Source organism: Geospiza fortis, unplaced genomic scaffold (genome assembly GCF_000277835.1).
Source record: "Geospiza fortis unplaced genomic scaffold, GeoFor_1.0 scaffold66, whole genome shotgun sequence".
Classification (NCBI taxonomy): domain Eukaryota; kingdom Metazoa; phylum Chordata; class Aves; order Passeriformes; family Thraupidae; genus Geospiza; species Geospiza fortis.
The window spans coordinates 1,275,634-1,297,451 of record NW_005054312.1 but is presented as its reverse complement, the minus strand read 5'-3'; the positions used below and the strand labels follow the sequence as shown (position 1 = coordinate 1,297,451).

Genomic DNA, 21,818 nt, shown 5'->3' with positions numbered 1-21,818 from the left:
GGAACTGGCATAGCTGAAACAGGGTATTACATCACACTGCAGCACCTGGATATCACAGCTGGTACAGATTTGCCTTCTGGACTGAACAGTTCCATTCTTACTCACTGTGATCATCACTGTTATGCCACTCAGTTTTAGATTTGAAAATGTCATGCAGAAAGGTTACATGAAGTAAAACAAGACAGAACTACTTGAAACAGACTGTAATAATTAATGCATGCATAACCTAACTACATCTTTCATTTTGCCTAAGTGCTCAACTTTTTCAAACATTATGGCATTTGAACATTTGAGTATCAATTTGTTTTTCATGCCATTCTGGCTAATGCTCAAAAAAAGTGTCTTGCTGTCCATTCCCTTCTGCCACATAAGATCCATTTTGCTTTGGAATTTAGGGCCAATACAGAAATTGGAGGCTTCAGGGAACAAGCATAAGGGACTGTATATCAGAGGAGGCAGAAGGTCTTAAATAGCTCTGAAGAGCCCCTTCGTCTCTGCTGCAGACTTGTCCACAGTGGAGTGCCCAGACAAATGAGCTATTCTGCACTAATTCTTTACATATTGACCATACTTTACATATTCATAACTAACAGATACTAATCCACAGGGCTTCAGATTGTGTCAGACAAGAATTTTAAATACAGTGCTAGCAGGCAGACCAATCCTAACCTAAAGGAATCATTCATGGCAAATGTGTGTATGGTGAACACGTGATAATACTGATACCAAAGGTAATCAGGAAATTAAACCAGAAAGAGGGTAGAGCAACATTTATAATATTCACTGTATAACTTTGGAGGGGTTTTTCCCTTAAGTTTCATGTCAGGAATATACAAAAAAAAAATTATATTATTTTATTTAATAATAAATAACAAAACAGATTTGAGAAATTGAAAAAATAAAAGTTTATGTTGTGCAAAATAACCAGCTACCAACACCAGCTACATGGCTTGAGATTGAGTGACACTAGGTGAGCGAGAAGAAATGCCTGAATTAAATTTGATTGCATTGAAATTCTTTAAATCTTCAAACCTGAATAATCTGAAAACCAATGTTGCACTGTATTTCTACATCTAAACCCATGAAAACTTTAGTGTAAAGCTCATTTGGGCAACAGTCTTTTTCTGAAATCATTGCGTCAGTAATGTGGCAATGAAGGATTTCCAGCTGCCCAGACTGCCTAAACTGGACAGCTCTATTGCTGAACTGTGGGATTATCATCCCTTTGACTCATGTGAGTGTTTTCTACTGTGGGAGTATGAAGTGCAGCTATTCTAATGCAGCTGTTTCCCTGCTGGGAGCACTTTGCCCCTGTAAGTACACTGGCTTGCTGAGATTGCTGAAAGGTTTTTAGTACAGATGCTTGCTGTTCCCAAAACCTAAGTACTGTTTGAGGCTGCACAGAAGTGCAGTCACATGGCGTGGGCTTGTGTTGAGCTAAGCTGTGCATGTGCACAAAGATACGCACTTATGGCAGAATACTTCCTGAGCAAGCAGAGTCACTTAAAAACAGCTCTGAAAGAAGGCAGGAATGAAAGTGACACTTCACAACAAAGATAGGAACAATTTACTAAATCTATAGGGATAACCCTGACTGCTGACAGTGGAGCTCTTACCGGTTCTGAAGCACTGGCATTGGTAAGGTGATGAGAAACCAGTGGTCACTCCAGCTCCCTGCCCTTTCCCACATTGGCAAGGTGATTGGAGCTCCCTTTATCTCTTCCCTGAGAGAGAAGGAGACTGTACCATTGTAGCTTCCAAAAACATGCACTGAAAATTGAATCTGTAACAGAGGAAGAAGAGGGAAAGAATGGTAACCTGTGACAAAAAGGAAAGGTAGTCACTTCTCCCCTCCCTGGGAATTTGAGACACCAAACCTCTGAGTCTGGGTCAAATTCTTTAATGACAGAAATCACTAAGCCCCCACTCACTGATTGTGTTTGACTCAGCACTGTTACTAGCACAGAATTCTCTCAGGGAAGACCCGAGCTGACACTCCTGTTGGGCAGCTGTTCTTCAACCACTGATGACAATATCCACAGCCTCTGACACCATCTGGGTGAGATGACTGGTTTCCTTGTTATTGCCTTCTCTGAGGGGAGAGCTGTCCTGCCTCGAATACCTTTGAAACAAGGACTGTCTCTAGAGGCAGGAAACCTCAGTCCATCTACCTGCTCCAATTCATAGGCTCCATCTGAATTGTAGCACCCCTAAGACAAGTGAAAAGCAAAATCAGCAGGCCAAAGAATGTTTTGAAACAGGACTTGTTCCTCTTTCTTTGAAGCAACCACTTCCATTTTGCCACAGAGCAAGAGAAAGTTGTCATTTCTACCACTGCTGTGAATATTCAGCTGTTCTTAATGTTACAGAGAGCGCCAGTACCAGCAGGAAAGGGAGCACACACATGTTCTGTGAAGAATAACCACAGAAGTTCCTTGCTCTTTCAGTGTGGCCTCAAATCCTTGCCAGTGGAGGAAAGAATGGATCCAAATCCCCTGTGGCTTCTGCACAATAACCAACAGCTACTGCTTCTCCTCTCCTAGTTTTGTAAACCTATCTCCAATCACATTTTATTTTGTTGTTTATGTTCTACCCAGCATATTTTACCTGGATTTATAAATAAATATAAATGCCAAAGTTACATTTCTGGCAGCTGCACTGTATTTATTTTCCCAGCTCTAATTAGGAGGCATCAAAGCTTCCTCTTTTTCCTCTAGCAAGACTGGACTACAGCTCAAACTTGCAGCTTAATTTTCCTAAGTGTTATGACTATAATATTATTTAATATTTTCAATTCCAGCATCTCAGAACTGCAAGGCAAGTTATGTGATTTTATCAAGGCCAGGTTGCATTAACCTTATGAAATTCCTGAAGAATGTGATCAGAAGTTTATTATATTCATCTATTTCTGGAAAATCCAATGCATTCTAACTTCACACTCCCATTCTCAGTGAAACTATCAAGTTTATTAACTCCTGCACAAGTATTGCAGAATTTATGAAGAAAAATCTCAGCAGCAGATATACTAAAAGACTGAATGGCCCAGCCAGACAGCTCCCTTTTCTGCAAACACTGGCTGCCCCATACAATTTAGCTGTTGGCACCTCTCAGAGTTATCTCTCAGTAACTCTTCCTATGTGGTACAGTCAGGTACAGCCTGATGATTTACTCCACAAAGGTGCTTGGACAGTGACGCACCTGGTAGTGTTCAGTGGCAAGACTGGCTGGCAAGCTGGTACTGTAAGCTTTAGCCACACCGCTTGTCTGAGTGCTGTCTGCTCGCAAGTAGAGGAAGTGTCCTGTCAACACAAAAGTGGAAAAGACAAAATGATCTCTTGATTTTTTGTGTAATCACTTGAAACAATTTAACATTATTAATGTTTCTGTAGGTATGTAAGCATATGTAGGTGTAAGCAGGGCTTGACAGCAAGTCTGTTGGTGAGGTTGTAGTAAACACTCAGGTAGATTTCAGCAGCACAAAAGTCAACATCCCAAACCCCTTATTGGAATGTGAGTGGATAAACCTCAGAGACCACTCAAGTTCTTCCCATACAGAGATGCACACCAATCTACACTCCTAATTCCTACACCATTAGCATCAATGACTCTTGCTGAGCAAAACACTGGGCTGGAAGAGTATGTTTGCAGTCTTTACTTCCAGGGAGAGCTTACATATAAGCTCTCAGGAGACAAACAGGATACTTGTACAGAAACCCTTCATTTTAGCAGGGAACTGTGAGGCAAGACTCCTATGTGTTAACACTTCTGACTTTCAGCCTGAACAGGTGAGGGTCTGGCCTCCCCCCTTCTTATTTAGCAAGTTGACAGTTTTGCAGTTCTGTTGGGCAATTTTTACCTTGTGATGCAGCAGTTATCATATTGCTGCTGAAGTACTCTGCAACTGCACAGCTCATAAGAGGAAGGAGGAGGGAAGAATATGCTTTATACAATTTTTTAAAGGTGAAGGAGAATCCTTGAGAGTTTTGAGTTAACTTTTTTGCAGAACTTGTTTATTATAAAGTTTTGAGTCATGTTCAAAAGTTAATTTTAGCTACATTTGAAGTTGTTACAGATAATACTGATGCTGAAGTTCATTTGGCAATGATGCCAAAATTTTTCAACCTATTTAAATAAACTTAAGTTCAAGGCTATTGAGTACATGCATGCACAGAGTGGGAGAGAGAACAATGAAGAACCTACCACCAGTGGCTTGCAAAGTAGACCCTATAAATGAGTCCTCTTGAATCATTTTGGAAAAGCCCCGAATAGACCAAGGAGACGCTGCAGTTTCATTCAGCGTCCAGCCACACAGACCTTCTTCAAATGAGCAATGTGAACCTTCTGGGAGACTGTCTACAATTGAGAACAAGAAAGAGTAGGAAAATAGGAGCAACTTGATTATGGAAGAACACAAACAAAAAAAAAAAGTGAAAATCCATTGTTGTCCAAGTTATCCAACCTATGTTACACTATCAAAATAGGTCTCATTTTTTTATTTCCAGAGTCACCATTAGAAAGCCAACACTTTGCTTCTGTAAACATTTGAGACTTTTTTGTGCTGTCCTACTCTAAATTCTGGTCAAAACTGCAGCCCCTGTAACCACAGGAATGGCAAATCACAGCCACATATTTGTAAAGGTCTTGCTACATATGAAATTGCAGGCATCACAAAGTTTTGTGTCCACTTAACGGAAGGCAAATCAACAGATTATTTTAAATCACCACTGTACTTGCTAAAGCTAAAATTACTTCTTAGCACCTCATATACTGCTAGGGGATTTTTCTGTCCTGATGTGCAAGGACTTCTGAACTGGGATCTTGGAAGGACAGATTTATGACACTCTAGGTAACTAAGAATGGAAAGATGATTAATACCTTTCCCTGAAGGGAAGGCTTAGATCTTGGGTCCAGAAGGAAATTCTCACCCAGCTGCAGACATGTAAGTAAAGTTTTGCCTTTCTCTGAAGTAGCAGTAACTGTGAAGGGAAGGCCATTGAGCTCCTTACTGCAATACTTAAGAAACCAAACCAATTAAAAAAAAATCCATCTTCTTTATAGGGTGAATTTTCAAAGAGAATGTTGGTATCCAATTAATGTAAATGGGACAAATTAATTCAGGAGGTGAAATACTGAATTAATCTAAAGATGGAATCAATTTAACTTATTTTGTATTCTAAATTATTTCTTCTAATGGAATGAAGGTTCCCATGAAGTGTCATGCCACATACTCACCACACCTCACTCCTTCCTCTTTGGTAGGGCAATCACTGATGAACTCACAGATCTGTAGGTGGCTGACACAGCCTCCATGAAAGCAGGGGAAGTTTGAGCCTTTGTCATACACAAAAAGGTCTTGATTTTCTTTATCTAATGGGGAAAAAAAAAGAGAACTAAATTCAGACATGAGTTGACTGAATGTGTATGATCCTTTTTGTGTACTAGTTTTCACACGTATGACCTTGCCCCTTTGTACGATAAATCTCTGCTATTTTCATGTAGGTTTCTATCCAGCGTGAGATTCATGGATCAAATTTTTTGCCCTTCTCTTTCTGATGTATTGCTTTTGCTGTGTTTGTTCTATCTTTAGATAATTTTTGGGTTTTTTTAATGAAGGGTCTTGCAGTTTCCTACTGTGATGTGCTCCTCAGTTCTGCACACATGACTGTGCACCTGCCAGGCAGCTGTGACATGCTGCATGGCACCCTGCTGCTGGAAGCAGGGGCACCCATTTATCTCCAGCCCTGACAGACACATTGCTATGCCCTGCTGAGGCTCAAGTTTAACCAGCACTGGGGCTGCTGACTCATTTTTGTGCCAGCTTCCAGCTGTGGCATCCAGCCTATGAGGTAGCTGCTTCCCCAGCAAGCAGGCCTGCTGTACATACATTTTATTAATGCACCCTAACTAGTCTAGTCAGTTCTAGTCTGGGAGCATTTGACTGACTTCACAGGTACCCATCAGCCAGGCTGAACATGATTTTTAAGTCTTATATTTCCCAAAAACATAACTCTCAATGCACCCAGCCTGTTCTGCGGATGCATATGTGCCCAGACCTGTTATGGACCTGCTATCCTTTAGCAGAGCTCTGCACAGAAGTTACGTTGGGACTGACTATCCTGGAAAAAATGCAAAAGTTTGGGAACCAATTGCAAGAGAAAGAGAAAAGAACACCTCTGCAGCAATCCAGGTACACACTCTGAAATAATAATTTCTTGTTACACTGTTTTATGCCAGATACATGCACCAAGTTATTTAGAGACTGAGAGCACAGTGCTTCAGGCTGTATGCATCCCCTTAAAACTCTATGACTGTCAAAAAAATTACATTAAAAATATAGCATGTTAAATTAAAAGAATAATGACTAGAATGAAATCTCTAATATGATCAAAACCATGCTCACAATAGTGTTTTCTTTTTACATTACATTCCAGGCTATTTCTACAGAGTCTGCAAAATGGAAACAATAACATTATATTAATTCATGAAATTCAGGAACTGAAGATGATTATGTCCCCAACCTGAGACTGCCTGTGCTGACAGACTCCTGCACTTCCAAGAAGCCTAAATGACATTAGCAAGGTTCTGCACTGCTGCTGAAGATCATTTGCATGACATTCAGAACAAAACTGTAAGTCTTAGCTGAGCACTAAGTACTTTAAGGAAAATAATCACATTCCGATTATTTTCATTTTAGATAGAAGTTCTCAGCCTGGCAGTAACAAACAGATGCCATCGGAGACAGAAAAATGTTTATTTTCTTCATAGATTAGTTAGATAAAACCCAAGTATGGAAAAGGCTTTGGTTACACAGGGTAGACTGTTGTTATTGATTATTTAAAAGAGAATAATACTAAATGCTAAAATAATCTAGGTAAAGACTTTTTTCATCCTTGTTTTCGGATTCAGCATAAGTCCAGTTGTTTTTGGTTTTTTTCCCATATAAAGATCAAACAAAGCAAAGCTCAAAAGCAGAGAGGATCACTAGAATTAGTTCTATAATTCTGAGTTACTCATCTTTCTTCTAAATCCTCTCCTGTCCCCAATTTTGGTGAGAATATGTTTGGTTATTCCAAACCTGTCTGTGTTGCAGCATACCATGAAAGCAGTTCCTGAGTTGCAAGGAGCGCACTGCCAGTACTCCAGCCTCCTGTACTCCACAGTTTGAATACACCAGGGTGATTTTGAAAGGTCTTTCTATTCGTCCAATCTGGGCCACCAGGTGTTTCCATTTCATCCTAGAGGACAACAGAATGTTATCAGACATACACACAGCACATCGGATTCCATGGAGTCTCCAGCATAATGATTCTGCACTGTACCAAAGAGAAGTAATAGTATCCATGTGGGAAATGGATCAATGAATGCAAATAACAAGGTAACAAATGGGTGTTAATATAAAACAAGTGATGTTCAGCCTAGCAAGTTCATGTAAGGTTATCTTTGCTGCAGAGCCTATTGCTAATGATGAAGAGATCCAACCATTCCCAATGATTCTTAAATGGATCTTAAATTATCACCAATTTTGGTGACACACTACCCCAGTATGTGCTTCCCACATACATTTTTGTGTTCTCTTTGCTCTTTAAAGTACAGATCAACCAAGCAGCTGCGCAAGACTGTGGATCTCCTCAAGCCAACACTGATATCGTGTGTTCTGGAAGCAAACGTCTGACCCTGAATGTTTCTTGGTTGTGTCAAGAAAGAAAACCTTTATCTGTGTGTTGCCTGTCTGAATTTCCACCTTAGCACACCACAGTGCACTCACAATGCAAGGGATAGAAGTGCTGTTCCAGGAAATGCAGACTACTTGTGCCATTTACATTTCACTACAGAGAAAATTCCATAACCTGCAAATCTAGACTGCAAAGATTTCTCAATTGTGCAGCAGTTGTGGCAGTTTGGAGAAAAACAAATGATCCTCTGTACCCTAATTTTAAAGATGATTGTCAGACATCACAACCTAGAGATACCAAAAGGGGATTTTTGAAGTACCTCACTCAAATTAAGTCTGATGGAAGTCAGGGTATCCAGGTATCATTAAAAAACTACAGCAGAATTCTTAAAAATATTTTTACTTTATTTTTGTTTCCAAATCTGTTCCTATATCTTATGTTAGCAAGACAGCAAAGCACAGTTAAATGTATGTTATTATTTTGTAAAAAGATTGGAGCAAGGCTGGTGAGAAAGGAATCCTTGCTCTGAACTCTTTTTCTGAAAATAGTATCAGACAGAGATAATTTTACCCACATTCTACGCATTGCTGATGTTACTTGTCCACTCTGGACAAGTGACCAAAGTGGTTGCCAATTGAGTAATAAGACAGCCAGGCCACAGTGTTAAGACATGTTGATCAGCTCTGCTCCCAGAATCATTTTCATGTAGGAAATGCCTTCAGCTGGCTTGAAGTGGTCATGTAGCCCTTGTCCTGCACCAGAAACACCTTAGAAGGCAACACCAGATTATAAACACATCTCTTCTGGACTCAGTATAAAAATCACAGAACCATATTTGCCACTTGCAAAAAATCCAGAGCAACTTTAATTTTTATCACCCTCTCTTGCATTTTCCCTTCATAATTATATAACTTTGTCTGGATAATTTTTTACTATCCCTTCTGTGGCATCCACCCACCTCTCATTTTCACAATTGTACACACACATAAATACCCACAGATATCCTGAACTCATATGAAACTGAGCTCTTCCTACATGAAGATGACCCTATTTCCTCTATTTCCTGTCCCATCACAATATATTCAATACCTCATTATAATTTAATTAATCTTCAGAAAGGTACAGCCCTGAATTGCAACAGCACAAACTCTATTTCCCAACACGGAAGAACAACTGCTTTGCTTTCAATTTGTATTGCAGTGCAGCTTCAGGAACATCCAGCACCTATAAATATATCTCATAAATATTCTTATAAATATCCCCCCTGCCACACTGTGGGACAACATCCAAGATCATCCAGCACTGACCCAGAACTGAGTCACTTCTGCTACATGACACAGCTTTGTTCGTCACTCCATTGCATCCTGTTGACTACAAGAATGAACGAGCCGTAATCAAATTGGTGCAATAAGCCAATAAAGGTAAGGACAATCCTTCAAATTTAACTATTAGGCACAGTTCTAGTACCTCTACCGAGTTACAACCACTCTCCAGCTGAGACACCACAGTATTGCCAGTGTTAACACAACACCGAGTGCAGAACCTGTGGTACACAGCCTCTGATTCAGAGCCAGTGGTACATTTAGCAACAGCAACTGAAGAGCCCCACAGCTGAAAACAATGACTATTTCAGCTGCTGCACCTTAATCCTATCTGGTTTATGAGCCAGACACTTTGGAACTTGCTGTTTATAGACTGGTACATCAAAATAAAACTAGTCATCTAAGTCAATAAACCAAGCTCTGAAATGCCATGACTTAGGAAGACAGATTGTCCATTCTGCCGTCTCTGCTGGGAGAGATGTGGTATCTGATGGAAGAACAAGGCCACCATCTCAAGCCACTACTTCTGTGAATTGGCAGCTCTTCTGAGCCAGAGCACTGAGTTCCCACGAAACATCCCAGTTCTGAACTGAAATATCTCTGCTACTGAAATTTTCTCCATTTATAACATGGCAGAAGAAGCTGTCTAGCATCCAAAGGCTGCAAAAATGACAAGTGGCTTTGCATTACATAGAGTGCTTTTGTGTATAAAGTCTCTTCATCATCAAGGTATTCCCCTTCAGAGAAAGCCTCCCCCACTAGATCCAACTGCAGCAAGATTTCTAATGTTGTAAATAATTACACCTCTTTGCTTGGTTCCCACCATTGAAATGGAAGCTCGTCAGAGCCAATGTAATTTTCTTAATGGAATCAGGAACGAAGCCCAGTGTTGATGCAGCAGAAGATGGATCATTGCAGCAGGCTTCCAGATAAACCAGATTTGGCAATAACTTTACTATTGATTTTATGTCAAACCAGATCTTAAGTATTGAGGCAATATTACTCTTCTTCTAAAAAGAGATGTTGAAATTCATCTGTATGCATGGAAGAACTATTAGGGTCTGATATAATTTAGAGAAATTTGCATGGATAGAAAGTTTGGTGTTGCAAGCTATCTAATGCTTAATGCAAGAAAATTCAAGATTCACTCTGAAAACTTTTAATTCCAAATCTTCTTTTGTAGGGTTTACTTTAGGTTTGCATTAGCCTCTAAATCTTCTCTGTTGAACAGATGTTTTCCACCCTCTTCCTACCAATCCTTTCTATGATGTGATTTTTTTATATCCAACAAAGGAAATGGATTAATTTTTGGAAACATTTTATGTAAAGAATATTTCTTCATTAGGGCTGAAAAATGCAATAAAGCAGAACATGAAAGCTGAAATATTTTCTAAATTAGGGGGTCCCACTGCATGGGTTTTTTGCACAAAGCTGTGTATGCTAGTTTCTTCTAGACTCAATCAGTGAACGTAAAGATTAGAAGTTGTACTTTTATACACACAGGAAGCTGGTGTCTGCAAGTCCTCCCATACATCCGGTGCTAACCACTGGACTTAAAAGGAAATAGAGGGTGCAAAACACATGCCTTCCACTCCAGCCTTCACCAAACTCTTAGAGGGTTATTCTTTGACACAGTATATTTTTGGGTACAAATTCAAGAGAGGCACGAAAGGCACTAACTGAATCACACTCTCAGCTTTGTGTTCAAAATTCATAGTCATGTATAGCAGCTGGACAGCCTCATCCTTTCCAGATATATTTTTTAGTCAAAAGGCCTCTGCTCATTGTTGTCAGCACACATTTAGACATTACCTGAGAACACCTACCAGGCTACTCCCTTGTCATCTGTACAGTAGGAGAAGTTAAATAACTTTTGTGGAAAAAAACAACCACATTAGTAGAAGTGTCAAAGACGGCAAGTTTTTTCAAGTGTCTCAGAAGATGGTGGAGCATTTTATCACCATCCCTTCAAGAAAAAGGGGGAAGACACAAAAAACTAAGCAATGAACAGTTTTGTGAGGTTAGCTAACTGAAAACCCATGTGTGCACATGGCCATAAACTTTTTGTTTTCTGATCTACTGAGACTTCTGTGGTCATTCCAGACTGAAAACAGAACAAAATCAGCTAGGCTTATCGACTACAGAAAGTGAAAATATTATCCCTGCCCCAAATTATGCTTTTTTTATTTTAAATGAAGTGTGAGTACTTAGAGTTGAAAGAAACTATCTTCTTACTGAAACAGTTTTGGCTAAGAACACTGAAATAATTGTGGTCCACAGCAAACACAAGCATGTGAAAACACTCAAAACCACGCAGGACTCAAGAATTTTCAGCTGTGGCTGATTCTGGGTCTGTGTGGTAAAGATGAAAAGGTGGGATAAGCAAAATAGTAAAAACATTTAAGAAAAAAAGTTTTTAAAAAAATTAAAAAACACAGATGTGACCTGAAGAAGCACCATAACCATAACCCTGAGGAAGTGAAAATAGTTTTGTGAGTTAGGTGCCAGACAAAGAAGGCTTGGCCTTGCAAGCAAGGCTACAGGGCCCTGATGTTTGAGCTTTACTGACATAATGAGAAATTAAATGTTATATATTTTTTGTAAATACATCTCAAACACCTCACTGCCTCAGCAGTTCTTCTAATAGTAATAGCTCAGAACACTCATGATCTATAGGCCTGGTATTTAAAAGTAAACAACGCGACTTCGTGACCTTGCCCTACTTGTTCAGAGAACATGGTACCAAAAGTCCATCTGCTTCTTCTTCTTCCTCTTTCATTAAGGCTTATGTGTGAAAAAGCTTCAATATCACCAATTTAATTATAAGTCCTACTAGTTGGTGAGGTGAACAGGAAACTTTCTCTTACATGTGACATATAGCTAAGCTTTTGGGAACAGTGTAGCTGATGGATCCTGAAGGAGAAAACACCATCAGAAGAATATTTCTAGGTCCAGAAACAGAATTCACTGAAGTATCTGGTGCAGCTGGAATTTGTGATGAAGTATAGCTTGGTCATGGAATTGAGAGGTGACAAAAGGGACTGAAGCAGGATTTCCTGGTGTGTCTGATTATCTGAAAAAAGTCTTACCTAGACTTTTTTCTATGTCCGGGTTTCTATTCTGATCTGAAGGTAAACCCTTGGTAGTAATTTTCACTGGTTACACTAGGTACTACACATAGGCATCTATCTCAAGGTCATCTGCTCCTTGTCCCCCTGTGTTCTGCTCTAAATTGTGCAGCTGGGTTTGGTTAAGACAGAAGAGCTTGTAGAACTCCTACTCCCTGTGGAAAGTCCCTGTAAGGTGGGAACCCTCCAAGATAATCTCTCCTTAACATCTCATGTTGTTAAAATCTAAATCGTGGAGAGAATGCTCATTTCAGACTACCTGCCTAGCAAGAAGCAAGTCAATCACTGTATTAGAAATAAATTCTCTTTTGCCTGCATGGTCAGGTTTTTTAAATTGTACCAAGATTTTGAAGTTCCCCTGTAATGAGGGAGGAAAGGAAGGATATTTGATAGTTCCTAACTTTGTTTTATCTCTTTTCTATCCTCCTTTCTATCTTGATTTCAAACAGGACTTGGTCTCCTCCCCTGTTTAAAATCTTAAGAGTAAATTCTCTGAGCTTACCAGTGCTTAACTTCATTCAGTAAGAAAAAGTAACACCGGTGTCTGTGCCAACTTCCAGTGAAGCTAGTTTCATTTTAATAAATCTAAATGCCATCACTTTTAGAGAGATGATAATCTTGACTTCACATAGAATTGTTTTGCAGTGCTCAAATAATCTGCTAAACAACATCTATGATCTGTTCCAGAGACGCTGCAGTGATTACCAGCAAAGCCTGGTCTGACCAGTAAGGTGTAGCGAAAGGGTATTTTATGAGTTTATATTGTGGAATGGAGCTGCAGCTGCAGAGGCCTGTCAAATACTCAGAAAACAGCAAGGGCAGCTTTGAGTAGGTAAAAAAAGGATATTAGAAATTAATCCCAGAAAACACAACAGATTCCCAGTGAAATTGGCAAGAAGATGGGAAAGGAATAGCCAGGAAGGAGCTGAGCAACAGCTGAAAATGAGAGAGAAAGAGGGAGAGAGAGATCTGGAAAAAAAAAGGTGTTTTAGTCAAACTCTGCTATCTTTGGCTGACAGGGCCTCTTCGCTACAGATCTCCATAGCAGCCTGGGGAGTGCCAAAGAATTCAAAGAAAACAAGAACTGGGATCCCTTGCTTAAGTTCTCCCTGGGAGTCAGTCAGGTGATGGAAATAAAAAACTCTGTTATGTGTCTGACCCAGGTTCTTACAAGTTGGACTGCAGCAAAGGAAAAACAAGCACATGGAAAATGGAAAAATTAGATGACACGTGGACTTTTCTCTTTCTTTTCCTGTTGTGATTTGTTCCCTTTACCCATTTCTCTTCCTTACTGTATTCTGCTACACACAGGAATAAAGAAGTAAAACATTAGCAGGATCAAAGGGAATACAGAACAAGATCTGTGGTTTACACTTTCTTTTGTTTTCCTTCACCTCTTCTTACCTCAGTTTTTTCTCTCCCTGAACACTACAATTGGAGCAGAAGTGGATACTCCTGAACCTACTAGAAGGGAGGAAATTATTAAAGAGGTAAAATTAACCGCGCCTCAAAATGAGAATTGGGACCCTTGTAGCATTGGTAGGACCTACTGAATCCATAGAGATATCAGTCATGTTACCAAGGCAGTTTTTGGACTGAATGCATTTTACAGCTGCAGTCCTAGAATCAGTGAAAAAATTAATCACTCTTCACCCTTCCAAATGTGAGAGAAGCAGAGTAAGATCTAAGCTAGTGTGTTTTTTGCAAAGGGGACACACAAAACCTATTTCTATTACAGGCATCCTGTCAGGAGGCTGTGTGCTCTAGTCCTGAAAGTCATAACTTTATTTTCTGTTGTAATAGCAGTAATGATCTCAAGAAGGCAAAAGACACTGATAAACAGCAGCCTGGAGGAACTCCACTCTACCTCGGAATTCAAAGGCTCAGCAGTTGAAAGCTGATTGTCTTACCCGGCATTTTCCTCGCGGCCAGCTCTCAGAGAAGTTACTGTGTTTTTGTTTGTCTCTGCATATTTGATTTCAACTGTGAATCTCTGGAGAAGAGGAACAGCATCCTGTGAACCTATGGACAGCTCCAGCAAGCAAGAATCCAAGCTCCCAGGCAGGATGGGGCTTTGCAGGCTGAACTCACATCTGTCTGGGAGTCTACTGGTGTTCAGGAGGAAAATGGCCCCTGTGAAGAGAAAAAAAAACAGAACAAAACAAGAGACACACAGCATGGATGGAAGAGACATAAGAGGAAAATGGAGAAAGAGTTTGAAGAAAGGAGTAATGAGAATAAAGGAAAAACTATGCACAAAAAAAAAGAGAGAGAATAAAGTAAAAATTAAGGATTTCAGTAAAGAAATGATAGAAGAAATGAGAAAAGAAGAAACCAAGAAAAGCTCAAAGACATGTCCAACAGAACAAAACCCAAAGACTTTGCCAGTCAGACAGCAGACAAATGAAGCCAGCTCCGGCTTGTATAGGATTGAATTTCCAAAGAAAAATGCAGACCCTGTAAATAAAAGCAGCTTATCCCAAAATGGGGAGATAGGAAATAAGTGCATAAAGGGGCTGGCTCCTTAGAGGGTACATCCATACACAACCGAGGCAGCACACATGCATTACATGGACATTTCTTATTGACTCTTGGGCACTGACTGTGCCTTTGGTAGCCCTGCACCCGAAGCAGTGCATGGTGGCACTTCTGGTGACATGGGCCTGAGCCCTCAGCCTGCTGACTCCTGCTACAGCCAGGGCTGGGCCAAAGCAGGCATCCATTCAAGGGGAGCTATAGCTCTGCCTACCTTCAACATCTCCATGGGAGGAACTGTTTTCCAGAAGCATCTGCTGCCTCTCCTGGGATGCCAGGACACCAATGGAAGATAACACCCAGTCTGGCTTTCCAAAACTGTCTGTGGACGTCACCCATGAACAGCTTGAGCCGATGACACAAGAGATTTCTGGCATGAGAAACCAAAGGTTTCACTGAGGCCTATCCCAGCTCAAGGGGCACATGAGTAACTGAATGTACAGTGTATGTGGGCTATATCTCCCAAGAAATAGAAGAATTGTAGAGAAAAAGAAAATTTTGTCCTGAGCTATACTAATGGAATCTCTCCCAGAGCAGGTCAAGGAACATATAAGAATGAAAAACTAACCTGCAAATTCTTGGCAGAATATAAGTAATTCCTTCCACTGGTATCAACAATGAATTTATATCAGCTGAAGGTCTAGACCACAAGTATTCAAAGTCCCAAATGAGAATAATACCAATAATATCAATAAGGATATTGAAACTGTATGGATTTAGCATTTTGGCAGAAAGAAAGAACTGATACTCTAAGGGCAACCCTCTCCCTGCAACAGAAAGGGCTCGACAGGGTCTCAAGAAAAATAGATGAGCAATGCAAGATTTACACATTTTTTTATTTTTGTCTTTTGAACATAGTTTTATTTTCCTCTAGCAGGATAGATAAGAATACCTTCTTAACAAACTCCAGAGTTTGCTCGCAGCACTAGAACCACTAGATCATCTTGGCCAGAATTTTTCATAATCAGCATATTATAAACCAGACAAGAAGTAATTCACTGTTCTCTCATCAATCTAATATAAACTCCCTGAAGGGATGTTAGCTGCACAAAGTTCCCCCACACAGAGTGGAGCTGAATAGAGCTGATATTAATTTGCATGATATTTTATTTTCAGTAGTAATAATAATATTACAATAATAACTGGAGTGTCCCCAGGCCAAGTAAGAAATATTAATAGACTAAACATTCATATTGAGGAACCTGATGTCCAGAGGGTATTCAAACCTTGCAAACACAAATGACACAAAGATATGCCTTTTGTAGTCGTACTCCTGTGGAGGAGAACAGGCAGGTAGGAAGGACAGAATTAAGGTGAGGGATATAACAAGGAGGTGTGGCTGCACAAGTATGGCAAAAATAAAAACATAAAAGCCTCCAAAAGATTGCCTATATTTCAACTAAACTTTCAGACTAAGGAGAAAAGGAAGCTTCTTTTGAGCGTGACAACAAAAGCAGACTAACTCTTAATTATTGAGTTAATTCTAGTTTTATGTTTATAAAACAACATCCAGTGATCAGGGGAAAAATAAACAGAGATGTTACAGAGTTGTACATAACTTTAGGTTGGCATAGAATATGGTCTCCCACCCAAACACTTCTCCTCCCTTGCTTTGGATACTCCCCAACTCTTTCTGGCCTGCTTATACTGGAGTTGGCTGCCTCTCTCAAGCTGACACCTGGGCCAACCACCCAAATACCTTCTTAGCCCAATCCATGGAATGCATACAGCTTAGGAAAGGCCTGGACACTGTTCAGCCCATCATTTTTACATGGAAGCCACAAGCAGATGAACTGGCAGACTGCGCATGTGTGTGTGTATGCAATGCTAGATACCAACAGCACACAGGAATGAGGACTCCAGCCACTGTCCTGGCTCTGTTGGATCTAGGGAGAAATGTCTGTGCACAGCTCTGGGCTATGGTTTGATGATCCAATAAAAAAACTTTAGGGATCTCAATAGCTCAGAAACTCCATAGATATGTGAGACAAAACACAGTCCTGACCCAAACCTGCTGTGCTGTTTCAAATTTATTGAGGTTTGACAGGTTAACTCAGTACCTACAGACTTATTGTTAGTAGACATAATATCTTTATCAGATAATTTTTTTAGTTGGTGGTAAAACCCAGAAAGCAATTTCCTCACAAGAGCATAACAGTGAAAGAGACCAAAGTGAAAGCTCAGGAAAGAAAAATTTCCTTTTTCAAGCAGACAGTTACTTGAAACTATTGTTTATGACAAAATCATTTCATCAAACCTTACTAATACCTCACCTTGCAGTGGCAAGGACTGTACCAATGCAGACTTAGTCCTTTGAGTGTGTCTCACATGACAAGGTGATTCCCAGCTGAGATAGGTGAACACAACTTTTCCCTTGAAAAGCACCTAATTCCCAGCTCTCTGAGCTTTATAATGTCTGTCTGCCACAACCTGACACTGAAGAAATCTGAATACCTGCAAGAGTCTGAAACTGATCTGGAAAGTTTTTGACATCCAGTAGAAAAAAACTGTTTTCTCTGGGAAGAGATTATATGCATTGCATTGTGCTGGATCAACAATAAGCTGGTTTTTAGCACAAATCACAGAGTAAGAAAACTGGGTACACTCATGGTTACAGTGAAAGAAACACTGAAAACTGAAACCTCTAACACTACTATGTACCACCTTACAGGTGTTTGATATCCAGCTTTGCTTATGAACTTGGTGAACCTCAAGTACAAGTCAGCAAAAAGGAAGAACATGACAAATTAAAAGGAAAAGAAAAAGGTATAATAGAGAAATAGATCTGTATTACTACAATCAGCAAAGGACATATTTTAAGATATTACAAAAATGCTCCAAAGATTGGATTGAAAAAAGCTCATGGACAGCCCAGGGTTTGTCAGAAAGGACTTTAAAGGATTAGATACCATCTGGAATTGGTTACTGTAAGGAACATTCCTCTGGCAAGGCTAGGTCTCCTTGCCATCCCTTGGGAGGGATGTGTGGCTTTTCTGACACCCAGAGGCCTTTCTTTATTGTTTAGCATCTTCATTAACAACCTGAACAAGGAGACAGAGTGCACCATAAGCAAGTTCACAGAGGTTGCAAAAGAGGAGCAGCTGACATACCACAGGGCTGTGCTGCCACGCAGAGCAGCCTCAGCAGGCTGGGGATCTCAATGGGCTGGCAGGAGCCCCTTGAAGGAAAAGCCCAGTGCTGCACCTCGGAGGGATAACCCCGTGCAGCAGTACGAGCTGGGGGCTGAGTGGCTGGACAGCAGCCAAAGAGAAGGGCTTGGAGAGCGTGGTGAACAGCAAGCTCTCTGTGAGCAAGCAGCACACCCCTGCAACAAAGGCAGCCAACAGCTGTCTGGGCAGCATCAGGAAGAACACTGCCAGTAGATCAAGAGAGGTGATCCTTCCTCTCTATTCAGCACTGGTGAGACCACAGCAGGGGTTCTGTGCTCAGCTCTGGGCTCCTTAATGCAAGAGACATACTGACCTACAGGAACAAGTCCAGCACAGGTCCTGACTGAGGGACTGGAGCATCTTGCATAAGAGGAGAGGCTGGCACAGCTGAGATTGTTAAGTCTGTAGAAAAGTATAGTCAGGGGGATTTTATCAGTGTGTACAAACACTTTGATGACAGGATATGAAGCAGAAGCTAGGCATTCTCAGTAGTGTCCACTGACAGGACAAGAGGCAGTGAATACATGTTAGAAAAACCTCACAGCTCACTTGGTTTTCACAATGCCTTGAAAATAAAAGTCCATTTGGAAAAAAGCTTCATTCAGTTAAAAAAAAAATTAGTTTGTTCTATAGTAGTGGGAAAGCAGCTCCACTAATTAGCTTTTATTTCAAGAACTCCCAATCTCAAATTTGGTGGATTTCAGTGTGCTGATGGAAATGGTTTTATTTTTCTTTCCTTTTTATTTCTTTTCCCCTTTCCTGCTGTGTTGGGGATGTTTTTTGGGTTATTGAAGGGGGAGGCAGTAAGTTTCTTCTGTGGAGGGTTGTTTCGGGTTCTTTGTGGTTTGGTTTGCTTGCTATGTTTTGGGTTTGGTGGCGGTTTTTGCTTTTCTTTAATACAGATATAAGGAATTCCTTTCAGTTTACACTGGCCTTTCTGAGTCATTGCTCTAGTTCCAGTCAGAAATACAGTGCCATAGCTTTCTGGTAAGAGGTGCTTGTGACTGCCAGCACCTATCTTACACCTAGATTCTGAAGGAGAAATTTACATCTAGATTCTGAAGGAGAAATAAGGAGGATGTAAGGAAGACGATGTGCAGTACCTGGTGTAGAAGGCTGATGCAATGAAACCATCCTATTTTTTATCAGGGAGAGCTTCTGAGTTGGATTTGGTGAAGAAGAGTTTTCTTCGTGTGATCCAGAGCAGGAGACAACAGCTATAACAAAATAAAAAGAGGAAGGGATGTGTTTACAAAACTCTGCTGCCATATTATAAAGCATGTGCATATCTATAACAAAGCCCTGCTACATCACTCTCACCTTCGTTGCAGTGCATTGGGGCAGTACCATCCTGATGTCTCCAGAACAATTCACCAACAACAGCTCTTTTATTTATTTAACCTGTGTATGTGAAAATACACAAGTCCTGAGCTAAGCATGCAGTAGTTTGTATCTAAGATTATCTCTGGTCTTTTCTAGAAGTCATAAACAAGTTGGCAAAAACAAACATATTTGTTGCCAAAAGGTGTTCACAGGCAGAAAGCAAAATGAATTTCTTTCAAACCTTGGCAATTTGGGTTATGAGTTCAGCAATATAAAAATGTCAAATCATGTCAGAGGGGACAGGAATCTTATTCACATGAATTGCAGTTGACACAAGAATGTACAGACATGTCATTTATAACATTTAAGATATTTTCAGCAGAGATAATTTGACCAATAATACTATGAAAACTTGCATCAATATCTATAAAAACCCCTCAAACTTGAACATATGTTCATATGTTCACTCACTCTTGCATATATGTTTTCAGCAATATCTGCTCTGATTTTGAATTGCTGTAACAATTTTAATTTTACTACATATGACAATGCATTATACAGTGAGTAAAATGCTGTGAAATGTTTCATAGCATGAAAATGCTGCATCCTTCCATCTTTTACTATGTTACTAAAGACAGTAATTCAAGGGGTTCCAAGGAAGAGCAATTTTAGAACAGAACAGCACTATGCTGCATCAGACACATGCTCTACTGGTGACAGATTTGGGGTCTCCGCAGATCAATTGTCAAACACTATATTTTTTTCCTGTTTCCAAATATTTGGGGACATTCAAATAGAAAAAGTTGATTTTGCACTGCATATATGACACAGACACTGCCCTGATAAGCAAGGTATCTTTGATAACAGGATGAAATCCTCAAAAAGAATGGGAATTATGCGGCCAGAGTTTAGCCAGCCTTATGAAAAATCCATGCTAATAAACAATCATATATTGCAAACAAATCTATCTCATTATATGAAAAGAAATTCTGCTATGTAAAGGGCTTTTGACAACTGAAGTCTGCTTCTCCCAACTTATATTCTGTGTCTTTAGAGATATTGCTGTTTTGTATCTCCCAATCTTCACTCAGCACTGCTATAGCTTCAGTATTTACTTCCCTCAGGGTTTTCTGTAAAGTCTGTTCCACCCACTCATCTCCTCACACACTCCAAGCTGCTTGTATACTTTGGAAATATCCTGAGTATCATGGGACCCACAAACATAGTACAGTCATAGCAGAAGTTCTGCTAGAGACATTTTTCCTGATACAACTAAAACTTACACAAAATATTTGACGCAGTCACACCCCCACCCCTCTCCCCTAGAAACATCTTTGGGTTGTTGCTCTTGTTTTTCATTAACAAGCACGAGATCCAGTGGCATATTACCAGCAAATGAGCCCTAAGCTACTTGAAACATGAATTTACTCCCTCAGTGTGGAAAATACCTCCATTGCTATTGGTGGTAGTTGAGACAAATAAGATATAAAACAATGGTAACACCCTACTCAATTTGGCAAAAAACTGCAAGAGTTCATTCTAATGCATGTAACAACCATATTTACCTGTCCCGGGAAGATGCCACTTACCTAACTGGACATCTGAGAGGAAGGAAGGGCAGTCATTACAGCCAAATTCACTGGAAAGTATACTTGGACAGAAGACCCTAGGCTCAGTGATAGACAATGCACCCACAGAAATAGGTCCCCGTTAATTCATTTCATCAGAGCAAAGAATTTCTTACTATGGCTGAGCAGAAGAAGACTCACAGTAGCAGCTTAGCAGCCTCTAGTCCAGCATATGCTCTTACTTTATCTCCCAGTTATTTTTCTTTCTCATTTTTTCAACTTCTCCCATTGAATTGAAAAATCTAGCATACATAGTCTCTAAAGTGGTCCTGATAATCCCACATCATGTCCTCTCACACATATTTGCATGTAATTTTTGTATTACATAAATTTCAGTCTGAAAAAAATAATGACTATTATTTTTCACCTCTATGATTTCTCTATCTTGATCAGCAAAAGTCAATTGTTTAAGTGAAAAGAAATATAAGATGGAGAGGAAGGAGATTAATGATTTTAAGCTAAGTCTGTAATTAAGGAACATAAAGTGATCAGGAAGAAATAGTGTAACATATTCAACTGCCACAGGAAAAAGATGGGATCTTTTAACAGCACAGCACAAGTCCATCTCTTTTTCAGTAAAATAAGAAACCTCCAGCCGTGAGAAGGTAATTCCATTTCTTTCACTATCTTACAGGGAAAAAAAGCAATGAGATACCTGCAGGGGTGATTTTTATCCTGCATCCTGCTGTTACCTTGCAGAAGATAAGAAAATTACAGAAAATACTTACAGAACTCCGGATGGGAAATCAATTCTAGATCAGCCAAGGCATCTTTCTGACTAAACAGGAATTTCCTTTAGAGCACTTTCTAGTTGTATTCTCCATCTAATATCAAAATAGCCACTCAATGTTTCTCATGGTTTCTCTGAGAAGATAAACTAATATACAGACTAATAGCTCTGTCAGGAAGTCACACTAAACCTGTAGAAGACTCTTTGTTTGCTACCTATTCAAGCATTTTTCAATGATCCTAAAACTTCCAATTTCAGCTCAATAAATAGTCTCTCTTGTTCATGATCATTTACAGCCTTAAGTTATTA

The 21,818-nt window shown here is 39.9% G+C and overlaps 1 protein-coding gene across 1 annotated transcript in view; it reads right to left on the bottom strand.

The window, feature by feature from the left end:
* LTK (leukocyte receptor tyrosine kinase) overlaps positions 1 to 21,818 on the bottom strand; it is a 92,669-nt gene that overhangs the window by 35,365 nt on the left and 35,486 nt on the right. Inside the window, exons 2-10 of the mRNA XM_005419544.2 lie at positions 19,149 to 19,229; positions 18,932 to 19,045; positions 14,873 to 15,028; positions 14,034 to 14,256; positions 7,096 to 7,235; positions 5,233 to 5,367; positions 4,201 to 4,353; positions 3,199 to 3,299; positions 1,617 to 1,783 (exon numbers count right to left, since the gene is read on the bottom strand). Coding sequence (XP_005419601.1) covers positions 1,617 to 1,783; positions 3,199 to 3,299; positions 4,201 to 4,353; positions 5,233 to 5,367; positions 7,096 to 7,235; positions 14,034 to 14,256; positions 14,873 to 15,028; positions 18,932 to 19,045; positions 19,149 to 19,164 — 1,205 coding nt within the window. The 5' untranslated portion in view covers positions 19,165 to 19,229. The remainder of the gene's footprint in view (positions 1 to 1,616; positions 1,784 to 3,198; positions 3,300 to 4,200; positions 4,354 to 5,232; positions 5,368 to 7,095; positions 7,236 to 14,033; positions 14,257 to 14,872; positions 15,029 to 18,931; positions 19,046 to 19,148; positions 19,230 to 21,818) is intronic.